Consider the following 26,500-nt stretch of genomic DNA (forward strand, 5'->3'; position numbering starts at 1 on the left):
GTGGTGCAGGACTGGGGTGCATTGGCAGAGCTGTGTGTGGGTCCAGTATTAGTCCAGTAAGGTGTGCTGTGGTGCAGGACTGGGGTGCATTGGCAGAGCTGTGGCCGGTCCAGTATTAGACCACTAAGGTGTGCTGTGGTGCAGGATTGAGGTGCATTGGCAGAGCTGTAGCCGGTCCAGTATTAGACCACTAAGGTGTGTAGTGGTGCAGGATTGAGGTGCATTGGCAGAGTTGGTGGTGGGTCCAGTATTAGTCCAGTAAGGTGTGCAGTGGTGCAGGATTGAGGTGCATCGGCAGAGCTTTGAGTGAGTCCAGTATTAGACCAGTAAGGTGTGCTACAGTGCAGGACTGAGGTGCACTGGCAGAGCTGTGAATAGGTCCAGTATTAGTCCAGTAAGGTGTGCTGTGGTGCAGGACTGAGGTGCACTGCCGGAGCTGTACCTGGGTCCAGTATTAATCCAGTATGGTGTGCTGTGGTGCAGGATTGAGGTGCACTGCCGGAGCTGTGCCTGGGTCCAGTATTAGTCCAGTAAGGTGTGCTGTGGTGTAGGACTGAGGGGCACTAGCAGAGCTGTGCCTGGGTCCAGTATTAGTCCAGTAAGGTGTGCTGTGGTGCAGGACTGAGGTGCACTGGCAGAGCTGTGCCTGGGTCCAGTAATAGTCCAGTAAGGTGTGCTGTGGTGCAGGACTGAGGTGCACTAGCAGAGCTGTGCCTAGGTCCAGTATTAGTCCAGTAAGGTGTGCTGTGGTGCAGGACTGAGGTGCACTGGCAGAGCTGTGCCTGGGTCCAGTATTAGTCCAGTAAGGTGGGCTGTGGTGCAGGACTGAGGTGCACTGCCAGAGCTGTGCCTGGGTCCAGTATTAGTCCAGTAAGGTGTGCTGTGGTGTAGGACTGAGGTGCACTGCCGGAGCTGTACCTGGGTCCAGTATTAGTCCAGTAAGTTGTGCTGTGGTGCAGGACTGAGGTGCACTGCCGGAGCTGTACCTGGGTCCAGTATTAATCCAGTATGGTGTGCTGTGGTGCAGGATTGAGGTGCACTGCCGGAGCTGTGCCTGGGTCCAGTATTAGTCCAGTAAGGTGTGCTGTGGTGTAGGACTGAGGTGCACTGCCAGAGCTGTGCCTGGGTCCAGTATTAGTACAGTAAGTTGTGCTGTGGTGCAGGACTGAGGTGCACTGCCGGAGCTGTACCTGGGTCCAGTATTAATCCAGTATGGTGTGCTGTGGTGCAGGATTGAGGTGCACTGCCGCAGCTGTGCCTGGGTCCAGTATTAGTCCAGTAAGGTGTGCTGTGGTGTAGGACTGAGGTGCACTAGCAGAGCTGTGCCTGGGTCCAGTATTAGTCCAGTAAGGTGTGCTGTGGTGCAGGACTGAGGTGCACTGGCAGAGCTGTGCCTGGGTCCAGTATTAGTCCAGTAAGGTGTGCTGTGGTGCAGGACTGAGGTGCACTGGCAGAGCTGTGCCTGGGTCCAGTATTAGTCCAGTAAGTTGTGCTGTGGTGCATGATTGAGGTGCACTGCCGGAGCTGTGCCTGGGTCCAGTATTAGTCCAGTAAGTTGTGCTGTGGTGCATGATTGAGGTGCACTGCCAGAGCTGTGCCTGGGTCCAGTATTAGTCCAGTAAGTTGTGCTGTGGTGCATGATTGAGGTGCACTGCCAGAGCTGTGCCTGGGTCCAGTATTAGTCCAGTAAGTTGTGCTGTGGTGCATGATTGAGGTGCATCTGCAGAGCTGTGGGTGGGTCCAGTATCAGACCAGTAAGTTGTGCTGTGGTCAGTATCCGACCGGTAAGGTTTGTTGTAGTTTAGACTGAGATGCATTGGCAGAGCAGTAGTTGAACCCTAACTGGGGCTACAGAGCGGTAATGCGGTGACCTGGGAGGGGCGTCTTTGGCATTTAAAGGCTGCACCGGAAGTGAAAAGAATGAACAGTTACAGTGTAAGAGGAAATCGCATTTCCTCTTTGCCGCCTTTGCCTCTGTGCTGCGTTTGTTCTGGGCGGACCTTTGAAAGCGAGTTTCACCCGAGACAGACTTCAAGAGGGTGGGGGAGGGGGTGGGGGGGACCCGCTCTTCTGGTACCGGGTCCGAGCGATCAGTGCACCTCACCTGCTATACTAGTACCGGAACTGAGCTGTGCGTGTTCATCTCACTGAGCCATCAGGGGCCGTATTATACAAGTGCCCCAGGGACTTTGCGCACCCCGGGCCATATAGCATTTATCGTGCATTTTCCTTGACTGCCCCCGGGGCAGGGGCAGGGGGCAGCGCATTTATGTGAAAAGCAGAGTGGCTGCTTTGAAGCCGCTTGGTGTTTTCACAGAGCAGGCAGTAGCCCGCCTACACTTTTAAAGGGCATTAGAGATCCCGTTGCAGGCGGGGGCAGTGAGTGACGGGACCCGCCTGCAAGGGGATGGCCGGGGGTCCATGGGACCTCCGTTCCCTGTTCGAGAGGACTGCAATCAGCGGGGCGCATTCAAAGTGCATCACCTTTTAGAGAGTGCACTTTCGGCACGCCCCCTGAGAGCTTCTTTGCCTCTGCGCCCTCGTCTGTAATACTGCACGGCCCCAGCGGCAAAGGGACCCCCTCATTTGCAGGAGGCCGCAACCCCTTGCAAACGAGGGAACGCCCTTTTGAGGAAGAGGTGGAGCTGTATGTGTGCCAGCGCTTTCAGTATCACAGAAGGGGCGGCACAAGCACCTGAGGCCCTTTCTGTAATAACAAAGGGCCCCAGAGTAGTGCCAAGTGGGAGCAACCACCCGTTGCACCCCCAGGGTACTTGTATAATACGCCCCTGCCCTCCTAGTAATGGACTTCGCTAGGTCAGGGTTCCGCCTTTGCGTCACCAGCCCTTCCAGGACTGGCACTGAGCTGAGTACCAGGCCACAGGGCTCTGCACTTCATGTCTGCACTTCGCCTGGCCCTAATCCTGAATTTTGGGGATAGATTTCAAACACATGTCCTGCAAGGGTTGCCCGCACGGGAGACTGGCTTGGTGAGAAAAGCCATTACTAGCAAAGTCCGTAGGCTTAAGATCTTTTGTAGTGCCTGCACACAAGGCACAGGTGCTAAGACACTATACACATGGATGTGCACTTACCTGCTCTAAAAAACAAGCATTGGCATACCCAATAGGTCTCGCTATTGTGACCGTATAAATGTTTAGCCAGAGCAATTGAATTTGCCCAGGTGTTTGGCGCCGCAGGGTAGTTTTGCGCCGTATGGGAAGAGAGGGAGCATCTGGCAGGCGGTCAAGAAACGGTGCATGACAGCTTTTAACATTGTGGTGATGAGAATGTTTCGGGCGCTGCATGGATTGTGCATGGGCAAAGCTTGAGTGGGCACCCTTCAGGGTACAGGTGCTGCCTGTTTGGTCAGTGCAATACAGACAACTTTAAGAGGAGGAGTGGGTAAATTAGTAATAGAGTTTGGTATGGCGCAAACTCAACTCGAAGGTATCAGAGCGCTATACATAGCTGGCATAGAAAAGTTACCCGAGTTACATATGGGGTAAGTACAGTACGTAGAGTAGGCACAAAGATATAGCAAGAGTATACATAAAAGTATACTATAAACAGTGATAGTAGTGCTAGTTCCATATGGAATAAACGCAGTTGCATGGAGTAGTCGCAGATACATGGGAACAGTGCATAAGAAGGACGGTGGAATCTATCTGCGATATAGTTCTGAGGTCGTTAAGGCAGGGTGTGTCGACTTGGGTAACAGTGTGTGCATAGGCTAAGGTCCAGGTGTTAGAAAAGCAGATGGGGGCAAGTATATCCAAATAAATGTACTATTAAAAAGAGTATATAAAACATAGTCATGGCATATGACAAATGTCTTGCACTTGTCAATTTTGAGGCAGATGAACGTATTTGCCCATTTTGGCACGTTTGGGCGGGAGCCAAGGTGGGATGCCCAAGGACAGAGGAGGGTAGCAGCTGTTCAGGGAGGGGTTGCTTGGTTTTGGAGACAAACACGTTTTGGCGGCGTCAGTGATGCGGCAGCACCACAGAGGCTTGCTGGCATGGGAGAGGGATGTGGGCGAGACTGCGGTGCAAAGTGGGGCAGTTACTTTATGCAGTGACATTGACAGGGGTTTGTGGTGGTTCACTGGCGGTTGCTTTACTTCCATGTCGTGGGAGGAAGACTGGGGAGGATGTGCGGTTTGCAGGTGACGGGACGGCCAGCGGCATGGACCTGGACGTGCTGGGGTGGCCTCGGGGAGGATGGAGAGCAGAGCAGGTCTCACTTTGGGCGATGGACCTTTTCAGGAGGGACACGCGTGGAAGGCGTGACATACATTTCCCCTCCTTCCCACCCCACCCACCTCGCTGCCCTAGGCACAATTGGGGTCTCTTTTTGGTAAAGGTTCAGCGGATCTCCACGGGGTGCTTCTGGTGTGCATGGGTTCAGTGTCTTTGGATGGGGTAGTGATGTTGGGCAGGGGTGGCAGGCGGCGACGCGAGGCACTGTGGAGTGTAGGGTATGTTTACCTGCTCGGACCAGACTACAGTGGAGTATATTTTGCATTCCCATTGCCTCCAGGGCTTTTGAGTGGAAGTCCTAGGCAGGGGTTGGTTGCGAGGTGAAAGGTGCCAGAGTGCTGTGGAGAATGGAGGGCGCGAGGGTCATCGGGTTCACTTTTGGCAGCTTTGGCCAAGGAAGTGCCAGGAGTCAAATTGGAGATTGAATGGGGGAAGGGGTGTCAGAAAGAAAAAAATGAAGCGTGGCGTGCCGCGCTGATTCCTATGCATTGGCAGTGAAGAAGGAGCCACCTGAGAGCATCAATGCTCCTGCAGGCAAGGCACGCAAAAACACATTCATGTGTGAAGCGCACAGCAACTTAAAACACAAGCATAAGTGTTTCGGCCAAAAAGGTTTAAAAAAAAGTGAACGCTGCACATAAGAGAAATGGCCTGAAGCAAAATGACCCATGTAACAGGGCCAGTCGCCATGGGCATGACAAACACACCAAAAAGAGGGACAAATGGCACCAATTCAACATACAAAAAAAAGGCATTTGAAAGGCACAAAGTAGGATCCAATGAAAGTCGGTGGGCATAGCCAAAGTGCACAGAGGGAATACAGCATGCCTCGCAGAGCAGCACATGCGCCCTGACTCTAGGCTTGACGTAAAAAAAAAGTAAAACTAATCAAAGATAATTATGTAAAGAGACCAATAAACAGCTCCTAGTGCGCACAGACCACCTAAGCCAGGATTTGGTTATTGTGTGTGCAACTTGTCATAGGATTGCTGATGCGGGCATGAGTTGGCGAGTGATCCAGATATATTGCTCTGTGATGAAAGTTACTTAAGGGACTGACCGGACAGAGGGGAGACATTGGGTTTTTGACTGAGGGGGATGAAAGACCCTTCTCAAGCAACAGCCACAATCCCTGTCAGGGTGAACCACAAAAAGTCACCACATTAATCACTGCCTGACTTGGTCCTAGCAGTCCTGCTGATCTTAGAGGCAATGTGTTGCAGATTTATGCAGCACTCAAACAGTAATAAAGTGAAAATGCAACACAAGAAAAATCCAAAACCAATTTAATAAAAAAGAAAAAAAATTGACACCAGAATGACAAAATTCCAATTGGTAGAACTGGGGTTAAGAATCTAGTCCAGCAAGATCGATACAAAGTCAAAAGCTGCTGCGATGTAGCAGAGTTAAGATACTTGCAGTGGATTTGGCCCGCTCTCCGCTCACCTTCAGGCTTAGAATCAATTATTTATTTAAAGGTCTGAGAAGGTAAAATTGTGCAGCAAGGCAGCCGGCAGTGTCCGAAGAAGACTCGTCATAGTCAGGAGCCGCAGGATGAGGTCCCAGTGAAGATTTCTACGTTTGTACTTGGTCATTTTTTTGGAAGTCCAATATCTCCGGTGGGACGAAGCTGCAGGCTGTAGAGGATAAGGGCTCCGTGAGGCTGGATAACCTTTCCTAGAGGACCCGCTGAACAGGATTTGCACCTGCGGGAAGAAGGTAGCAGGAGCTACCGCAAAGTTACGCTGACTGCAATAGACCTTGGGCGGATCAGTGAGACGGTAGATCCTGGTCTCCTGTCGGTCCTCTGGCCACTTTTTAGCTGAACTTTTTCCAATTCCCAAGTTTCTATTGTTGGCTGTTGGGCATCCTTTAGCACCACTTCCAAGTGTTCAGGACTGCTGAGGCACCACTTGGCGGGCTGGACTCACTTCAGGCAGGGTCCAGGAACAGATCTTTAAAGTGGTTAGAGCTTTTGCATCCCTGCAGCTCAGAACAGGAGGCCAAAAAATAACTCTTGGAGTTACGGTGGTAGTTCTAGGATCAAGCTGCAAGGCAGGCCTCAGAGCACGGCAAGCCTCATGCAGCAAAGCAGCCCTCACGCAGCAAGGCAGCCCTCACGCAGCAAGGCAGCTATTATGCACCAAAGGCAGGCCTCACGCAGCAACGCAGGCCTCATGCAGCAAAGCAGCCCTCACGCAGCAAAGCAGCCCTCACGCAGCAAGGCAGCTATTATGCACCAAAGGCAGGCCTCACGCAGCAACGCAGGCCTCATGCAGCAAAGCAGCCCTCACGCAGCAAAGCAGCCCTCACGCAGCAAGCCAGCTATTATGCACCAAAGGCAGGCCTCACGCAGCAACGCAGGCCTCATGCAGCAAAGCAGCCCTCACGCAGCAAAGCAGCCCTCACGCAGCAAGCCAGCTATTATGCACCAAAGGCAGGCCTCTCGCAGCAACGCAGGCCTCATGCAGCAAAGCAGCCCTCACGCAGCAAAGCAGCCCTCACGCAGCAAGGCAGCTATTATGCACCAAAGGCAGGCCTCACGCAGCAACGCAGGCCTCATGCAGCAAAGCAGCCCTCACGCAGCAAAGCAGCCCTCACGCAGCAAGGCAGCTATTATGCACCAAAGGCAGGCCTCACGCAGCAACGCAGGCCTCATGCAGCAAAGCAGCCCTCACGCAGCAAAGCAGCCCTCACGCAGCAAGCCAGCTATTATGCACCAAAGGCAGGCCTCACGCAGCAACGCAGGCCTCATGCAGCAAAGCAGCCCTCACGCAGCAAAGCAGCCCTCACGCAGCAAGCCAGCTATTATGCACCAAAGGCAGGCCTCTCGCAGCAACGCAGGCCTCATGCAGCAAAGCAGCCCCCACACAGCAAAGCAGCCCTCACGCAGCAAGGCAGCTATTATGCACCAAAGGCAGGCCTCACGCAGCAACGCAGGCCTCATGCAGCAAAGCAGCCCTCACGCAGCAAAGCAGCCCTCACGCAGCAAGGCAGCTATTATGCACCAAAGGCAGGCCTCACGCAGCAACGCAGGCCTCATGCAGCAAAGCAGCCCCCACACAGCAAAGCAGCCCTCATGCAGCAAAGCAGCCCCCACACAGCAAAGCAGCCCTCACGCAGCAAGGCAGCTATTATGCACCAAAGGCAGGCCTCACGCAGCAAAGCAGCCCTCATGCAGCAAAGCAGCCCTCACGCAGCAAAGCAGCCCTCACGCAGCAAGCAGCCCTCACGCAGCAAGGCAGCTATTATGCACCAAAGGCAGGCCTCACGCAGCAACGCAGGCCTCATGCAGCAAAGCAGCCCTCACGCAGCAAAGCAGCCCTCACGCAGCAAGGCAGCTATTATGCACCAAAGGCAGGCCTCACGCAGCAACGCAGGCCTCATGCAGCAAAGCAGCCCTCACGCAGCAAAGCAGCCCTCACGCAGCAAGGCAGCTATTATGCACCAAAGGCAGGCCTCACGCAGCAACGCAGGCCTCATGCAGCAAAGCAGCCCTCACGCAGCAAAGCAGCCCTCACGCAGCAAGGCAGCTATTATGCACCAAAGGCAGGCCTCACGCAGCAACGCAGGCCTCATGCAGCAAAGCAGCCCTCACGCAGCAAAGCAGCCCTCACGCAGCAAGCCAGCTATTATGCACCAAAGGCAGGCCTCACGCAGCAACGCAGGCCTCATGCAGCAAAGCAGCCCTCACGCAGCAAAGCAGCCCTCACGCAGCAAGCCAGCTATTATGCACCAAAGGCAGGCCTCTCGCAGCAACGCAGGCCTCATGCAGCAAAGCAGCCCTCACGCAGCAAAGCAGCCCTCACGCAGCAAGCCAGCTATTATGCACCAAAGGCAGGCCTCTCGCAGCAACGCAGGCCTCATGCAGCAAAGCAGCCCCCACACAGCAAAGCAGCCCTCACGCAGCAAGGCAGCTATTATGCACCAAAGGCAGGCCTCACGCAGCAACGCAGGCCTCATGCAGCAAAGCAGCCCTCACGCAGCAAAGCAGCCCTCACGCAGCAAGGCAGCTATTATGCACCAAAGGCAGGCCTCACGCAGCAAAGCAGCCCCCACACAGCAAAGCAGCCCTCACGCAGCAAGGCAGCTATTATGCACCAAAGGCAGGCCTCACGCAGCAAAGCAGCCCTCATGCAGCAAAGCAGCCCTCACGCAGCAAAGCAGCCCTCACGCAGCAAGCAGCCCTCACGCAGCAAGGCAGCTATTATGCACCAAAGGCAGGCCTCACGCAGCAACGCAGGCCTCATGCAGCAAAGCAGCCCTCACGCAGCAAAGCAGCCCTCACGCAGCAAGCCAGCTATTATGCACCAAAGGCAGGCCTCACGTAGCAACGCAGGCCTCATGCAGCAAAGCAGCCCTCACGCAGCAAAGCAGCCCTCACGCAGCAAGGCAGCTATTATACACCAAAGGCAGGCCTCACGCAGCAACGCAGGCCTCTGTGGGGAAAAGACAGGCTTTAAGCAGCACAGCAGTCCTCTGGTGGCAGCAGAGCAGTCCGTCTGAGGGTCCTCCGGAGGTACAACATCGAACTGAAGAGTTGGTCTTAGGGTCCAGTATTTATACCTGGTGTCAGCCTTTCACGTGGAAGAAACCTCTAGACTTCCCCTACCCCACATCTAGTTCTTGAAATCATCTTCCTCCCCTGCCCAGCTTCCAAAAGGTGTAGGGTGGCAATAGGCTGGTGTCAAGTTCTTTGCGAGTGTGCTGGAGGCAGCCCCTTTGAAATGTAAGTGGGGCAGGGAACAGCTCTGCCCCCCTCTCACCCATATATCCTATTCGGATGGCCCATCCTGCCAACATCTAGTCCCCCTTTGTCTCACTGCCTGCGAGGAAAACACAAAGGCCAACTGCCACTCTATTCACGGTCATGTGACATAGGAAATAGGCTGCTGGCATCAAATGTTTAGGACAAGAAAATGCCAACTTTCTAAAAGCGCCTTTTTCAGAACTGGGACTTAAAATGTTACTTTATCATCAAAGGGTATTTTAAATCACAATTGTTTTATGTTATAGGGAATTTATTGAGAGCACATTCACCAAAGGTCTCTTGGCGCTGAGTTGAAGCCACCCCAGAAGTTATATCCAGCAATAAGCCTGAGTGAAAAGCCAAGTTTTCAGGTTTGTTCTGAAGCAAATGTAATCCGTTGTGTGTCTTATCTCAATCGGCAAGGAGTTCCAGAATTGGGGGGCCCAGCAAAGAAAATTGTGAGCCACCCATTCTTTTACGCTTAAGTCATGGAATCGTCAGCAGGTTCATTTGTGCCGATCTGAGGTTTAGTTTAGGGAGGAACGGATGGATCTTCATAGAGATAAATTATTTTGAGATCAAACGTGACATTCCTACCTGTTCCCAATCCAAAGTTGGCACTAATTAAATGTAATCAGTTAACCCAATGTTATTCTACGAGAGAGGTAGGCCTCACAGTAGTGAAAAATACATTTAGTGGTTTTTCATTACCAGGGCATGTAAAACTTAGAAGTGCATGTTCAAAATTTTAAATACACTTCATCCTGCCCCATTTTATGTTTAGGGCCTACCATATGGGTGACATATGTATTAAATAGGGAAGTTTAGGCATGCAAAAGGTTGTTTTTCTGCCAGGGCGAATTGGCAGTTTAAACCTGCCCACAGGTTGCAATGGCAGGCCTGAGACATGTTTTCAAGAGCTACGGGAAGAGGTTGGCACAATAAGTGCTGCAGGCCCATTAGTAGCATTTAGTTTACAGGCCCTGGGTACATGTAGTACCTCATTAATAGGGATTGATAAGTAAGTTAAAAGTGCCAATCAGGTGTAGGCCAATTGTACCATGTTTTAACACCTTGGGTGCTACAGGCAATTCCCGCTGGGTGCCGTTACTCCAGATTTCCCATTGTTTGTGACAAGGTCAACTCGTCATAAGCACAGGGCAGGTAAAACCCATGACGAGTTGACCTTGTCATGAGCACTGAGGAGGTTAAGGAGGGAGCACAGGCACTTTAGCAGTGCTAAAGAGCACAGAATCCTAAAACCAACAAATACGAATTTCAGCAAAGCAGTAGGTGATAAGGCATAATGTTTGGGGGAAGACCACACCTACGGCTGTCAGATCGAACAGCCATTCGTTCCATTATGGAATCCGCGACGCCCAGCAGCTGATGTTTCAGGAGCAGGTCTTAAGGGTGTCACTGTAGTTTTTACACTGTCTAGTTTCAACTTCAAGGCACACACTAGCATTCTAGGAGGAGGTAGCGATGGTGACAGAAATGGCAAGATTGCCGCTCTAGAGGTTTGAATGAGATGAGGTTCTGTTGCCAGTGTTGAAAAAACTCCCTCAACAGTCTGTCCTACAGTGTGTGTGAGGTCAGCGACCAGCAGTGCAAGGTGAAGAGTTCTAACCTCCAATGGTGGTCCTTTGGTGGAAGGCCAACCATATGTTGAAGTCCCGAAGAACAATGCGATATGGCTGGCTCGGACCAAGGGCCGCAACAGTCACAGACATTTGTTGCAAAAGTGGTGCCATAAAGTGCATATGGCCGGGGTCTTCAAACTGGGGGGGCAGTCTCCCCTACGGGGGCATCAAGTGATCCCAGGGGACGGGGGCACCAGGCTCTAGCCAAAAGAAGCATTTTGCTGATAACAGTGCTTCCTTTTCGGTGGAAAGAAATGAGCGTCAGTAAGCTGCTCTGTCATGGGCCATCACCATCATCTTTTGTCATTTATATCCTGGCTGGAAGAAGGTGTCAGAAGGGAAGGAACCCCAAATATTCCTCAAAACCTCCACCCCCATTACTAATAATCACACTGTGGATACTTTTACCCATTAGTGAGGCCAGCCTGACCAGAATAGTATGTTTGGCCCTCATGTATTTGATTGCATTTTTAAAACGGTAACAGAACTTGCATGCAATGTTGAAATAAGTTTTGACATATTTAAAAACATTGCCAATTTAAAAGAATAATTGTGAAAAAGTTTGAGGGGGGGCTGGAGGCTATATTTTTTTCATGGGGGCGCGGCATTAAAAGTTTGAAGACCACTGGCATACAGGGTCACAGTCTGACGTACAACAGGGGGGCGTGGGGGTACACAAGTGCCCCAGCTCGTTTATGAGGCTTCAAGCCGGTCCGCCTTCATTGACAGCACAACTGTACACGCTGGAGGCGTAAAACATTCATAGAATGGTAGAAGCGAAACTACAAGTCCCAGAAAGTTCTGCAGGCTAAAGAGTGAACCTGCAGAAGACAACACACCTGATGTGGGCCACGTGGCAGCTGTGCCAGATAAAGAATGAAAAGGAAAGCGAAACACATGTCGCCCATTCGCGAGCATCTCAATGTGACGCGTCTGGTTTTGTTGCTTCAGGTGCTTTCTGCCTCTGCAGTCTCCCCCATTCTACGCACAAAAGGTGCCGCTTCCATGACTCCAGTTCTTTTTAATAACTGCTCACTCTCCACCTTTCCACAGCCACTGTTTACACTGCACGCCAGCGCAAAGGGTACCAGCAATCAATATTTGCCATGGGATGAGTGTGATAAGAGGCACCTGAACTTTGTTACCATCGGTCAATACACTGCGTGTCTTGAATTATTGGGCGAGTGTGGTTCTGCCCCCGGCACACCCCCAACGATGGCTTCCGCGGCAACGCTAGCGAGGAGAAACACACAGCTTCATTCCATGGTATAATCTGCTAAGCTTGTGATGCATTCTGTGCACACCTCCATTGTTCCCTGCTCTTCTCAGCCAGTGTGTGATGTCATGGAATGCTGGTTTTTGATTGGCTGGCTGTTGGAGAGAGTGGGCTGAGCAGAAGGATGCTGCTCCTGGTGGGGTACTTTACTATGTAACTTGTAACCTCTTCAATAAACCTAAAACCGGTTATTCTACATGGACTGGATTCCTGACTCCTATGTACCAAAAAGGAATCTCATTACAACACTACTACTGGAGCCCACCATTGCCAGCCTCTTAGCCACCACTGCAAAGCAAAACATGACATAGTGCATCCGGGTCCCATCTCTTTAAAATGATCTGACATATAAGTGTCAATGCTGCATTCATAAAGCTAAACTAAAATAAAAATAGTATGTTGGAAGGAATGTGGTGGAAAATGTAAGAACTTCACTATTTAGAAAAGGGCAGGGAATGTTTGCGGCAGGTTCTGGGCATATCACACGGACAGTAGAAACGGATGAAGATTCAGCCCAAGTTTAAATACCTTGTGGATGGAGAAGTTTGAGCAACTGTGGGCCCTTACTACAACTACTGTAAAAGCCAGTTTTGTCAGGGCACATAAAGGGGTTACAAGGCCTACCATCAAAAATCAAGAACCCTGCCACCAGAGGGTGAGACAATATGGCTCAGGAGGAACAAACAGGACTTGTTCTAAAACAAAGGGGCAGAAATGTAAACCTGTACTGGTTTCCTATTAAAGCCAGAATGGAATTTGGAGCCTTCCTGAAGTTTGTTTTTAGAAGAATAGTGAAACGCGTTGAACAAGGCGTGCCGCCATTCACCAAGACATGGATCTTGAAATCTGGAAACATAGGAACCAGTGACGGCTCCTCAGTGTTCACGCCACACCATGGACAATCCCTCAAGTAGAGGAGGTCCAGCTGCAAATCACCTGTGTTAGAGATCAGGAAATAGCTTTAAGAAGGCGCTGAAGGTTTATTTATTAACGCCAAATAGATCTTTTTTGATTCTGAGATTCAAAACCCGCTGCGGGAGCTAATGCCAAACATCTTTAATTCTGAGATTCAACACGCGCCGTGTGCACCGAACGCCAACTAGATACTCTTTTAATCTGGGACTCACCATGCATCTCATGATGAAACATGTTGAATGTGGGCCATCTTGAACGTTCTGGGGTGCAGGCGGTGATGGTTCCAGCAAAGGATAATAAGAGGTTGAAAGACAATTGAGTTGAAGTGCACAGGGGACCTTACAGGTGGGGAGCTTCTGCTCAGTTGCATGTGAAAGAGGATGGAGCACTTTAGGTGCGTGGGCAGGAAGGCCTCAAAACATTAGAACAAGGGGCTTGAAGCAGGACAGGCCGGTCTGGAATCCACAGGGTGGGGTGGGGGGGGGGGGGTGCAAGTGGACCTGGGAACTCCCACCTCCAAAAGAAGTGCAAGTGGCAAGACCAGGCTTTTATGAATGGGAATAAGAACCAATGGTACACCTCAAAAGCAGGCGCTGGCAGTAACCCAGCTCAACAAGGGCCACAATGTTAGTTGGGGTGACAGAAGAGTGGCGGGTGAGGGGAGATGCCAGGCAGGTGGTGGTGGGCAGTGGTGGCGGTGTAGGCGCCGAAGGAGAGTTGCACTTGGCAACGGACCTTTGCACAAGCATACAAGTCATCAAATATTTCCTTCAGATAACAAGGCACGATGAAGATCTCTAGAACATTAGGCCCAGGAGCCTCCATACCTATCTTCTGGTAGAAGATCTTCTCGAAGGTGAGCTCGCCTCGGTCTTCCAAGTACTTCTGCATCACACTGCGAATGCTGCAAAGAGAGAGAGCAACACATCAAACACATGTTCATGTACGCTACACCCAGACCGAGGTTGCCTATATTCAGGCCATTTTATGTTAAGTTAATAAATTTGTTAAGCGCACAAATATCAAAAGGTGTCTTGACGCTGGTGGTCTGGAGTAGGCGCTGGTGGTCTGGAGTAGGCAAGGGACTCTATTTATTAAACAACTAAGTTTTCAGGGACCTCCTAAAAGCAGACCGGGTCTAAAGGGTTCTAATGGTGGAGAAGATTGTTCTAGATTGTTTAGTGGCTGCTGCCAGGAAGCTCCTGCCACCCCAGCTAGTTTTGTAGAATCTGGGAGTTGATGGCAGTTTTTCTCCTTCTGAAGTCCATGAAGTCCGCGTGCACCAGTCCTGCAGAGCCTGCGCACTGAGGAAGTGCACGCCGGGACGCCACACAGACCGACCGCCAGGAGGTAACAGACCGCACCGCCAGGAGGCCACACAGACCGCACCTGCAGGAGGCCACACAGACCGCACCGCCAGGAGGCCACACAGACCGCACCGCCAGGAGGCCACACAGACCGCACGCAGCAACACAGACTGCACGGCCAGGAGGCAACACAGAGCACACACAGCCACACAGACAGCAAGCGGGAGGCAACACAGACCGCACGGCCAGGAGGCCACACAGACCGCACGGCCAGGAGGCCACACAGACCGCACGGCCAGGAGGCCACACAGACCGCACGGCCAGGAGGCCACACAGACCGCACGGCCGGGAGGCCACACAGACCGCACGGCCGGGAGGCCACACAGACCGCACGGCCGGGAGGCCACACAGACCGCACGAACAGGAGGCCACACAGACCGCACGGCCGGGAGGCCACACAGACCGCACGAACAGGAGGCCACACAGACCGCACGAACAGGAGGCCACACAGACCGCACGGCCAGGAGGCCACACAGACCGCACGGCCGGGAGGCCACACAGACCGCACGGCCAGGAGGCCACACAGACCGCACGGCCAGGAGGCCACACAGACCGCACGGCCAGGAGGCCACACAGACCGCACGGCCAGGAGGCCACACAGACCGCACGGCCAGGAGGCCACACAGACCGCACGGCCGGGAGGCCACACAGACCGCACGGCCGGGAGGCCACACAGACCGCACGGCCGGGAGGCCACACAGACCGCACGGCCGGGAGGCCACACAGACCGCACGGCCGGGAGGCCACACAGACCGCACGGCCGGGAGGCCACACAGACCGCACGGCCACACAGACCGCACGGCCGGGAGGCCACACAGACCGCACGAACAGGAGGCCACACAGACCGCACGAACAGGAGGCCACACAGACCGCACGAACAGGAGGCCACACAGACCGCACGGCCAGGAGGCCACACAGACCGCACGGCCAGGAGGCCACACAGACCGCACGGCCAGGAGGCCACACAGACCGCACGGCCAGGAGGCCACACAGACCGCACGGCCAGGAGGCCACACAGACCGCACGGCCAGGAGGCCACACAGACCGCACGGCCAGGAGGCTACACCTTACAACAGCTTTTCACTGCACGTACAGTTTCACTGATTGAACATCTTGGAGTGAATGCCAAACCCTAGCCTATCTACTATGACAAAGCAAAGAAGTGTCGTCCCACAGCCAAGAGCATCAGTGACCAGCGCACATCTTACGGTCTTTTAGTGGTGAAGAGAAAGATTGTAATTAGGGGAGGAACCAGCACAGGTAGGCCTACAAACAGATTTAAATAGAAAGTCCGAAGATGGCCTCAGTGGGCATCCCTGAGCTACTACGCTGAATGCAAATGATGCATCCACCAAAGGAGGGACATCACCTAGAAAAGGAGTCCAGGAACCAGGGATACACAAATGTTTGATTTAAATGTAAACTACTGACACACAACCAGCCAAAGACACCTCTCGGCTGCCTAAAAGGGGGCTCCTATGATCTTGAGGCACTTCTATATTTCCTTATCGTATCTCCAGAAGCCCTAGATGGCATAAGCCGACAAGTCGCCCATCACAGGCCATATGATTAGCGTCAACACCCACAACACACTATGCGACAGCTGGACCGCCCAAGACAATGCCATGGTAGAAAAAAGTCTAATGGAAGAAACCAGTGCAGGTTGGCAGGAACGGGAAGTGATGCAACCACAGTAGGACAAAGGAAGCTGTGCTTCTCTTAAGACAAGATCTGTAGCTGTGCCTGCTCTAAACACAAGATCCCATGACACTTGTTGCTGTGCACCCGCCTGCCATCGTAACAGAGGGCAACAACGCATGTGCGAACTGCAGGGCAGATGGCGATAGGACGGGCTACCTGCTTCTTGCCCTGCAGCCATGGAGATGGTTCTCAGCAGACTCTCTCTGGACTTGCTTCAGACAACATCATCGGCCTGGGGTCCCCTGCCATGGAATTCCAATTGGACTCACTTATTAAAGCAGCCAATGAAAGACTCCCTTCTTGGATGGGTGAAGGGGCCGTTTCACAAACCTGCTCTGGTACCTGAGATCAGACACCCAGACTTGTCGGTGCACTTTCTTTGTGGACCTATCCTCACACTTCTGCATTTTAAAGAACAAACTCGCACGACACCAATGCTCAACACTACTAGGTTACACTACTACAGCGCGCGTCTCGGAATCTGAGTCGGTGAGACCTGGTCTGCTGAGTACTTGGGAATCTTGACAAGAGGTGGGAAAGCGCCACATAATGAAATGCCGCAACAAAATAAATTCAATATGACAGCATCTTACACATGGAGTTGGATGTCAAAAGGTGCAAACGAAATGTTCAAAAACAGCAAATTCGAAATACAAATTATAGCCTGATGTCAGTTGAAGCAGTGTCACCAGCGCCTGGATACCCTCAGGGGTGATTAGCCGCACTAAACACATCAGGAAAATAATTTTCCAAGTCCACACTCTCCGCCAACAAGTCATGGACTTGGATCTCTGGAGCTGCATTGGGATCCAGAAAAACACAGATTTTTGGGTGAGCCCCCCCCCAAAATGCAACCGTGCGCACACAAAATATAAAATGTTAGTTGGAATCATTCTTTCTGCAAACTCAATTGAGGCCATGAAACACCTTTTATCTGAAGGACATGCCCATCACACCCTCCAGATCTTCTATTTATTTATTTATTTATTTGTGGTTTTGTATAGCGCTAGAATCACTCCATCAGGCGTATCTCTGCGCTTTTGACCGGTAACTCCACGAATTTATTGATATACTGTGAGATGTTTAAATTTGATTTTTGAATAAAATGGTTTTTAGTTGCTTACGAAATGTTAGATGTTCACTACATTGTCGTAAGGTCAGAGGCAGTTTGTTCCACATCTTTGGTCCTAGAGTGGATAGAGCTCTACCTCCATGTCTGGCCTTTTTAACATGGGGGACCACAAGTAGAAGGTTGGTACTTGATCTGAGGGACCGCGCTGGGACATAAGAAACAAATCTCCGTTCGAGATAAGTAGGTCCCTGTCCGTTCAGACACTTGTGGATTAAGCAACAAATTTTAAATTTGGCCCTTTGTCTGACTGGGAGCCAATGCAGTTGCTCAAGAAGGGGTTTGGAGGGAGTTCTCGGAGGGGCATTCAGAACAAGGCGAGCTGCCGTGTTCTGAATGACCTGCAGTTTGTCTAGCACTCCTTCATTGGCTGAGATTAACAGACCGTTGCAGTAGTCTATCCGACTCAGTACAAGTGCTTGCACCAAGGTTTTCCTCACTGAGTTAGGTAGAAGCGGGAAGACTTTGCGAAGCAGGCCGATGGTGTGGAAGCATATCCCTGCTATGTAACTGGTATGCTGTTTAAGAGACAGATCTTGGTCCAGTCGAATGCCCAAGTTCTTCACAATCTTCTTGGGTTCAGGGACAGCCCCCAGCTCAGCAGGCCACCAATCCGGAGTCCAGAGTATCTTAGCTTCTCCAAACAGCATGATCTCTGTCTTGCTGACATTGCATTGGAGGTAGTTGGAGGACATCCAATGTGCTACTGCTTTCATGCCAGCTGAGAAAGAGTTCTTAACTTCGGCGGAGAGAGATTTGAAGGGAAACAGGAGTTGAGTGTCATCTGCGTAGGATACGGGGACAAATCCGTATCTACGCAACACTCCTGCCAGGGGGGCCACGTAGATATTGAAGAGTGTAGGGCTCAGACATGAGCCCTGTGGCACCCCCTTAGAAATCTCAATTTCCGCCGAGCGATATGTGCCCATGGTGACTCTCTGGGTACGATCAGCCAAGAAACTCTTTAGCCATTCCAGGGCTTTGTTCTTAAGGCCAGCGCTCGACAACCGTTGAATTAAGATGGAATGAGATACGGTGTCGAACGCTGCCGATAGATCTAAAAGAACCAAGATGACTGATAGGCCCTTGTCCTGGTAGGCATGGAGATCATCAGTAACAGACAGCAAGGTGGATTCAGTACTGTATTTGGGGCGGAATCCAGATTGGGACTCATCCAAGGCATGAACTTGTTCAATATGTCTAGATAGATGTTGATTGACATATTTTTCTGTGACTTTCCCCAAGAAAGGAAGCAGAGAGATGGGTCTTAAGTTTGTCAAGTCAGACCATGGTAGGGCGGTGTTCTTCCTCAAAGGTCTGACAAGAGCTCGCTTCCATTCTTTGGGGACAGTGCCTGAGATGAGTGAAAGGTTCACTAGTTCTGTAATCAGTAGGCTAAGGTGTTCATCCAAAGTGGGTATTAGTCTGGCTGGTATAGCATCCTCTGGTCTGCCACTTTTGATTTGTTTTATAAGTCGCGATATTTCTTGAGATGAAACAGGGGGAAAGATATCCAGAGATTGTGAGTCTGGTGTGGAGTCAAGGGGGGTAGGTAAGGGGTTCACCGGAGTAATAGTTGAAGCCTGATTGGTATATAAAATCTTATCGTAGATTTTATCTATTTTGTTGGTGAAGAAACATGAAATCTCATCACACAACTGTTGGGACGAAGTATCAGGAGCTTCACATGCTGTTGGTTTAGCAAATGTCTGTACTATTTGAAAAAGAACTCGAGGGGAGTTTCCAGCTTCTTGTATTTGGGTAGCAATATGTGCTTTACGCGCGCAGCGAATTGCTTTATGATAGGAGGATAAAGCGCTCCAATATTTTTCTTTGTCTCCTAGAAGATGGGATGTTCTCCAAATTTTCTCTAATTTCCTGGCTCCTTGTTTGAGAGTTCTTAGTTTATCGGAGAACCAGACTTCTTGCTTCCTAATTGGCTTGGATTTAAAAAGTTTTAATGGAGCAATTCTGTCTATAGTTTTCCTGATTTCATCATCAACTTTCTTGAGAGCTGCTTCAGTATCATTTAAATGTATTCATTGCGCTCAACTCACATCTCTCATCAAAGTTCCGTTTATACTCATCCGCCAAGATGATGGTCAGCGGCGAGCAAGGGTCAAACACCTCCAGGATCACACTCTCCAAGACAACACTAACCACTGGTTTTCCACACACACAGTCACCACCGCAAGAAGGCAAACAAACACAAAGCAAACCGACCCAAGCCAACTCCAGCTCAACTCCCAGGAAGTGCCTGGTAACCAAAGCATAGCACTCCAGTAAAGGATGCAAGGAGAAAGGGCCATTCTACAGGGGAATTAAACAACAAGGGGTGGTGATGGACAGAGTTTCTGAATTAAGCAGAATACTCTCACCCAGTCAAGAGATCAGGGCTAGATCCAACACCGTTTTTTAGCTCACTGCACCATCCCAGCTCAGAACCTGGCTATATGCAAATTAGTCTGTTCCTGTCCCAGTGCATGATGGGAACAGGGCAAACCAAACTACAAAGCCAATTCTTTCACTGGGAAGGAAACAAGCTTCCGGGGACCGGTTTCTGGCATTACAGCCGTCTTCGGCCCGGCTTGCTTGAATCCTGATGGTGCAATGAGCAATGGACTCACATCTGAGTATACCCTTCCACGCTTATGGTGGACAAAATAATTAAACAACAATTGTTTTTGGCCACTATAGGTGTGGCAGGTTATACTCAGACATGAGTCCCTTTCTCACTCCACCATCAGGATTCAAGCAAGCCGGGCCGAAGACGGCTGAAATGCCAGAAACCGGTCCCCGGTAGCTTGCCTCCTTTCTGGTGAAGAATTGGCTTGGTAGTTTAGTCTGCCCTGTTCCCATGATGCACTGGGCCAGGGACAGACTGATTTGCATATAGCCAGGTTCTGAGCTGGGATGGTGCAGTGAGATAAATAACGGTGATGGATCAAGCCCTGATCTTTGGACTGGGTAAGAGTGGTCTGCTTAATTCAGACACTCTGTTCATCACCACCCCCTTTTCTGAATCATCCTACAGGGGAGACCCCAGGATGGAAGACCCCACACAACCTCACTTCTAGCCACACATACACAGCCCTCCTCTCCTGCAGATCTGCATGCGTTACTCAAGTCTCTGCCTCAAGGCCCTATTTTGGCACCCGATAGGAGTGCGAGGTTGACAAACAGAAGCTTGCACGATGTGAAACAATACTGCAGGAGCGGGTATGCCAAGGGTGTAAGGTCTACAGTTTGGGATGGAGTCGTGCAAAGGTTGGAGTGACCGCTTTAGCAGTCTGAAAGACTTCTAGTAAACAATAAAGTCACAATGAGCTTTGAAAGGTCTCTCCTTCAACTACAGGCTTTTGAGAGCATTTTTCTATGTCCAAGGAAGCGCTTCCTTTGCAACGCATTGGGTGCAAGGTTTTCACCAACTACAGAAGATGGCACGGTCTATTGTCTGAACTGAGATACCATCTTGGAAAGAAGGCACCTACCACTGAAAGCAGCACATTCTGAATAATTCAAACACATTAAATGTAGTGTATTAAAATGTAGCCCAAATAATTGTAATAAACTTCACACAATGTATAATGTATTAAAGTGCAACACAAAGGTTGCGTGATTTACAGTTTTGTGGAAGTGCGGCTACTGTCCGATCGACAGCGGGCTCAATCACTTTGAGGATGCCTCAATCGCTTACTCTGATCACTCAAACTCTTCGCCCTCCAGCTCCCTCTGTGCTGCTATAGTCTACACAGTTACCTAAGAAGGCCATACCCAAAATTAGTCTCTGGGACTTGGGTGCAAGACAATACGTGGGGGCAATGGTCCTAAAAAGCAACCATATATTGTAAACAAATGCAAAACAAATATTCAAAACAGAACATAAAACACAGGGTATTTTATTATACACAGTGTTTAAATTCACACTGAGCAATGTTCTCTTAATGAAAATATTTACATATTATATACGACAATGTCGCCAAGCGGGAGCATGGTGAGGGACAGGAAAAGGGAGGGTCGGATATTGGTGCTTCAGTGAGGGTAGGAAAGTGATTGAAGGATAGAAGTGCCAATCAGAAACAATGTGTTATTTAAGGTACATGTGGCTCATTCCTTGAGCCAATCAATCACAATTTCAATAGAAACAATATAAAGCCATGTTTACAACAGTCGCACATTATGAGATATCTGTTGATTTCTGGCTTGAGCCGTAAAATGTCGACGTTTCGACCCTATGGAACTGTAAGTTGTTGCATCCTTTACGTCAGGGTCTTCTTCAGGACAAAAGAGTGGGGTGGGGGAGGGTGTGATCATAAAGCCTCTGCCTGCAGGCTAGAGAGGTAGAGGGGCGCGCTGGATCCTAGGGCGAGAGAGTGACCAGAGCACTTCCTATATTGTAAGCTTGAACTTGTATGTCGGGTTGTGTTGATGAAAAGGAAGTGTCTAGGTACTCGATAACTGAATTAGATCCTTAAGTATCTGATTAATAGAAACGGGCCTCTCTGCTCCAAAGAATCTTTTACGTCTCTACTCTTGATGAAAGCCTCCGTTGGAGTAGAGCTCCACATACAAGTTAAAGCTTACAATATAGGAAGTGCTCTGGTCACATAGGGTCGAAACGTCGACATTTTACGGCACAAACCAACAATGTTGAAAACATGGCTTTATATTGTTTCCATTGAAATTTAGATTGATTGGCTCAAGGAATGAGCTACATGTACCTTAAATAACACATTGTTTCTGATTGGCACTTCTATCCTTCAATCACTTTCCTACCCTCATTGAAGCACTAATACCCGACCCTCTCTTTTCCCGCCCCTCACCGTGCTCCCGCTTAGGGACATTGTTGTATGTGGTTGAGGCAGGTCTCTCGGTGATGGACCCCGTGGAGTCGGTGTTTGATTCAGGCACATAAAGGTCTCGCCAAGTATGAGATCACTTGAAAAGATTCCAAACTTGAATGTTACCTTGGCCTGCGGTCTGTGCACCTGTAGATCTTCTGACAAGGTACTGAAAGGGTATCACACTTTAATGAGGTGCTTATTCACCGTGCATAGCCCAACAAGGTATTGGAGCAACTTCGACCCTCCATATATGCCGGCAGTACGTTATAAGAGTCAAAAAGTTTCCCAAGTGAAGATGCCCACCATATGACCCCTGGCCTAGGACAGTTCTGTGGTGTTGGTTACAGATCACAAGGCAGACTAATCGATCTATCATTTACCTAATGTGATACATCCTTTACACCCCTACCATACACAAATATTCAACATGTTAAATTGGAGAAAAACAAGCCCTTGTGCCTTACACTACACACGTGTCAACTCTGGCCGGCAGGACAGGAAGTGGCACTGCCAGCGAGTGCCCTACAACTCCCTGAAGCTTACACTAAGCACCCTAGGGACCCGGGGGACGAAGGATGCCACCAATGACGACAACACCCTAGCTCGAGGAGCCCGGCACTAGGTGCCCATGTCTAATCGAGTGAAGTATAAACCTCTGTGTCTGGTCCACTAACACTCAAAGCACTGTGGTTTACCTTCTCTAGTCCATGAAGTCCAGCATTATCCTGGGAGGAGCCTGCCGTTCATCCGCACGCCACCACTTAAAGTGCTGCAGCGTAACGCAGCTTGGAGATGCGTCATCTCTGTTGTTGCTTCTAAACTACGGAACTCATTAGCAGCACAAATAAATCCACATAGGGCACGTATGGGTTCAGAAACTCCATCACGACATGACACTTTGTACTACTTAATTGCATTATAGGTCCATGGCGCGGATAAGGCCCACAGGGTATCGGAGACACTTACAGAGAAACTGTTGGATCCACAGAATTCTTTGCATAAGCATCTCCTGTACAGATTCAACAAATTCTAACAAGATTCAAGGTTAAAAAAAATGTTTAGGCGGCACCAAAGGTGCTCCTTGAATTGTAGGAGATCGAGTCTCCGGGGTGGCTGCAGCGACGAGATGGAATATCTGCCTCTGGCAGAAATCCAATCCGCTCAATGTTCACTGATATTTAAAATGATGGCTCTTTCGGACTTATAATTCTAGTTTGATTCTTTTTTCAACCATAAGCAGGGTTATAGTAGATAATGTTTGTGTTCTCTTCTTAGATACCCCTGGTAGGTGAATGCCTGTGTTAAAAAAAAATACTACTAATAATAATAATAATAATAATAATAATAATAATAATAATAAAGCTCTAAGTTTGTCGTCAGAAGGTAATCATTGGTGTAACTGGTGAGTGAAATGCCTTATTCGGACTGCTTGCTACTCACACACCGACAGAGCAACAAGCTGCTGTCAACTGGACTGCTCCTCTACTAATGCCCTACAGGCCGCTTCTACCCTAAGGTCACTGCCTTCAAAGGACAGTGTCCATCAACGTCACAAGATTGGGAAGACGCCACATCAAGCAGAGGACAGTGGACTACACAAAACCCAAATAGGATAGCACATAAACTTAGGCACATCCATTGAGAGGGCACAAGTGATTCTCTAAGGATGACGGTCTGCTCCCATCACCGGGCGATGCTGTGGTGATGACCATAGCAAGGCATGTCTTGCACTCACTGCCTGAGCACCTTCTGCAAATCAAGTTCCTGGTAATAAATATACCTACATCCAAGATATGGTCAAGGATAAGGAGTCTGCTCAAGCGAGAAAAGTCCATTACGACAATTGCTTGAAACCAGCAGATGGAAGGTAGAGGTTAGCAGAAGCAGGTCTGCCCTGGACCAAGAGGTCTATGGGGTGTTGGATTTAAGTGCCAGTACCAAGGGTCTGCAGAAGGAGAGCGCCCTCCCATTTACCAGTCACAGCAGAGGCAGCAGCACTGTAGGGGCTAAGTTCTGGGGTTTAAAGTGGGACCAAGGAGAATCTAGGCCAACATGCAGCAGGATGGACTGTGTGGGCAGCCAAACAAGGAAACAAAGGGAGATTAGATTGCTGTTCCTCTCTGTGGCATTTGTCAGCTTATCTTTCTCTTCCTGTGGTATTATCAGATGGTGGCACTCGCGTGCTAATGTTTCATGCCTGTCATTTCTATTTTTTGGGTATTTCTTTCATCCAGAGATATCTTCCTCATCTATCCAGCATCCCTAGAAAGTCTCTTTAAGGAGCTCCTTCAATGGACCATCCACAAACCAGTCTTGGGAGCAGACTTGGGAAAAGCTGTAATAAACGACAAGACCCGCCTTTGGCCTCACACTTTTTGGAGTCTAGTTAAGATTCAATCAATAGGCTTCCTTTGCTGGGGTGCCAATCTTGACTTGAGGCAGGGGGCAGGCTACACGTCCAAATTACTGCAAGCCTTCTTGAACTGGAGTTAGTGACCTTGGGATGCATCAGAAGGTGTAAGCAGAGTGGACATCCCAATGACATGATAGGCCCTCACTAGAACAGCATCATGTAACCTGGCCGTAAGCTGCTTCAAACCAGATGCATTTATGGGCATCGAATGGCATCTGGAAAGATTTCCGTGACCACCCCCATACAATCAGATTGTAACTTCCTCTGATAGTCGAGCAGGGTGCAAAAGCCACAGAAGCATGTGTCCGCCAAGGCTTCCTCAAAAGTCAGTTGCACGCTTCCTGGTCTTTGCTCCTCCTGGAGGAGGGTGAGTGGGCGGATAAATCCGGTTAAGGCCCTCCCCAACTCAGAGGGGAGCTAGGAGGGAGTAAGCGCGGCTACAGATCTATATATTGACACCACTGATTTGCGATTCGTTCACCCCCGCGGCACAGTTTTAAAAAAGGACTTGGCAACAAAGAGCGTGTACAACCAGGAAGATCGAATAATTAAGACACAAAGTGAGAAATGAGCCTAAAACTGCAAAGGCGGGAGCGCATCAGAGAAGAAGCTGTTCCCAAATGGTCAAGTGAGGATGTTTTAGTACATTATCGACTGACTCGCTTAATATTTTATGAGAGTTTCTCTTTTTAGAGGTGTATGTAATGCATTTTTAAATGCTGCAACATTGTTGAGCATCTTGGGAATTGTTGCTTTTCGTTCAGAGTAGAGCAGAGCTGGCCAACAGAAGCTACAAATTAGCAGGAAGGCGATCAGTGATCCTATTGTGCATCAAGAGTAGTAGCAGAGGCTATCTGATGCAAGATCAAAAACCATGAACAGAAAAAGGTCTCTTGGATAGCAGTCTTTTTGCAAGTTTAATGTCAGTTTTAAAGATTGACGACATCATCTAAAAAAACAAGCATTGTAACGTCAAAGCATCTACAAAACCTCATCGGCTTGAAGCATCTCCAGAGAGCTAGGACGTGGGCGTCTTGGTCACAGAGAGGTAGATTACAGTTGCAATCGCAACTCTGTGAGATCTCCTATAGGATTTCCGAAGGCACCAGTCGATGTACTAAGACGGAGGGAGGTAGAAACCCACCTCCGTTTCAAGCCACAGAGAAAGCTAGAGTAACGGGCACATGAAATACCCAACAAGGACGCCAAGCTTGGCAGAAGACCTTCATAGGGACAAGAAGTAGAGAAGATGACTCTAATCCAACAAGGTGTGGCGGAAAGTACAACCTCATGGACGTCAGAGGAAGGCCATACAGCGGCATAAGATGCAATGCGATGGCACAAGGACTGAGTGATACAAACCAGTCTCCCATAGCCATATTATGCACCAAGCACTGCAGTGGAGCACATCAACAACTGATGTGACCCACTCAGGTCAACCATCTCTGAAGAATGGAAGGTGGACAGAAGGGGGCTGGGTGGGTGCAGGTGCCTCATCCCATGTTAACAGATTTCAAGCATCCAAAGTGCCCAGGGGGTGCACATGTGGCAATTGTCAAGCTACACAAAAATTCGAGAAGAGAACATCACTGTTTCCTGTACTGCAAGAGACCCAGAAACAATCAATTTCTATTGAATGCGAATTCCAAACTTTAAATACAGCACTCAGGAAAGCCTGTCCAGAAGAAATGAGAATCAGAGGGTACTGTCCCAAGACAATAATAGAATGAGCGATTGCCATTCCATTACAGCCCACAGGAACAGTGCACAGGACTTCAGTGGCATCACGGTAGGTGTGAGCGAGGGGTGTGAAGCAGGCAGTGCAGCTCCGCGTTGGAACTGAAATATGTGAATCAATGGAAAAAGCAAACCGGAGATTCCAAAGAAACCAGCAATAGGAAAACAATATAACGAATAGACCATTTAAAGGAAATAAAAATAAAGCAGGTATTTCCAATTAAACAATTTTAAAGAAAGACAATTAAAACAAAAACAACATTAAAACTGAAAAAGGAAAACTAACCAAAATTATTTTACTGTACTTACAAATTAGAAGGTACAGTGTATCTACAACCGAGTATACGGGGAAAAGCAGCATACTCCATATCAAATCCCAATGAAGGAAGAAAAAAAAATACTGAATTTGACTACATTAACTCAAATGCACGGTTTCTCACTAGCAGTTTTTTTCTTATTAAA

The 26,500-nt window shown here is 49.7% G+C and overlaps 1 protein-coding gene across 1 annotated transcript in view; it reads right to left on the minus strand.

Annotated features, from left to right (window-relative positions):
- The window catches only part of GRK2 (G protein-coupled receptor kinase 2), a 275,720-nt gene that overhangs the window by 140,330 nt on the left and 108,890 nt on the right, over positions 1-26,500 (minus strand). The window contains exon 2 of the mRNA XM_086953270.1: positions 13,675-13,751. Coding sequence (XP_086809396.1) covers positions 13,675-13,751 — 77 coding nt within the window. The remainder of the gene's footprint in view (positions 1-13,674; positions 13,752-26,500) is intronic.

The sequence above is a fragment of the Lissotriton vulgaris genome, chromosome 1_2 (genome assembly GCF_964263255.1).
Source record: "Lissotriton vulgaris chromosome 1_2, aLisVul1.2, whole genome shotgun sequence".
NCBI classification, from domain to species: Eukaryota; Metazoa; Chordata; class Amphibia; order Caudata; family Salamandridae; genus Lissotriton; species Lissotriton vulgaris.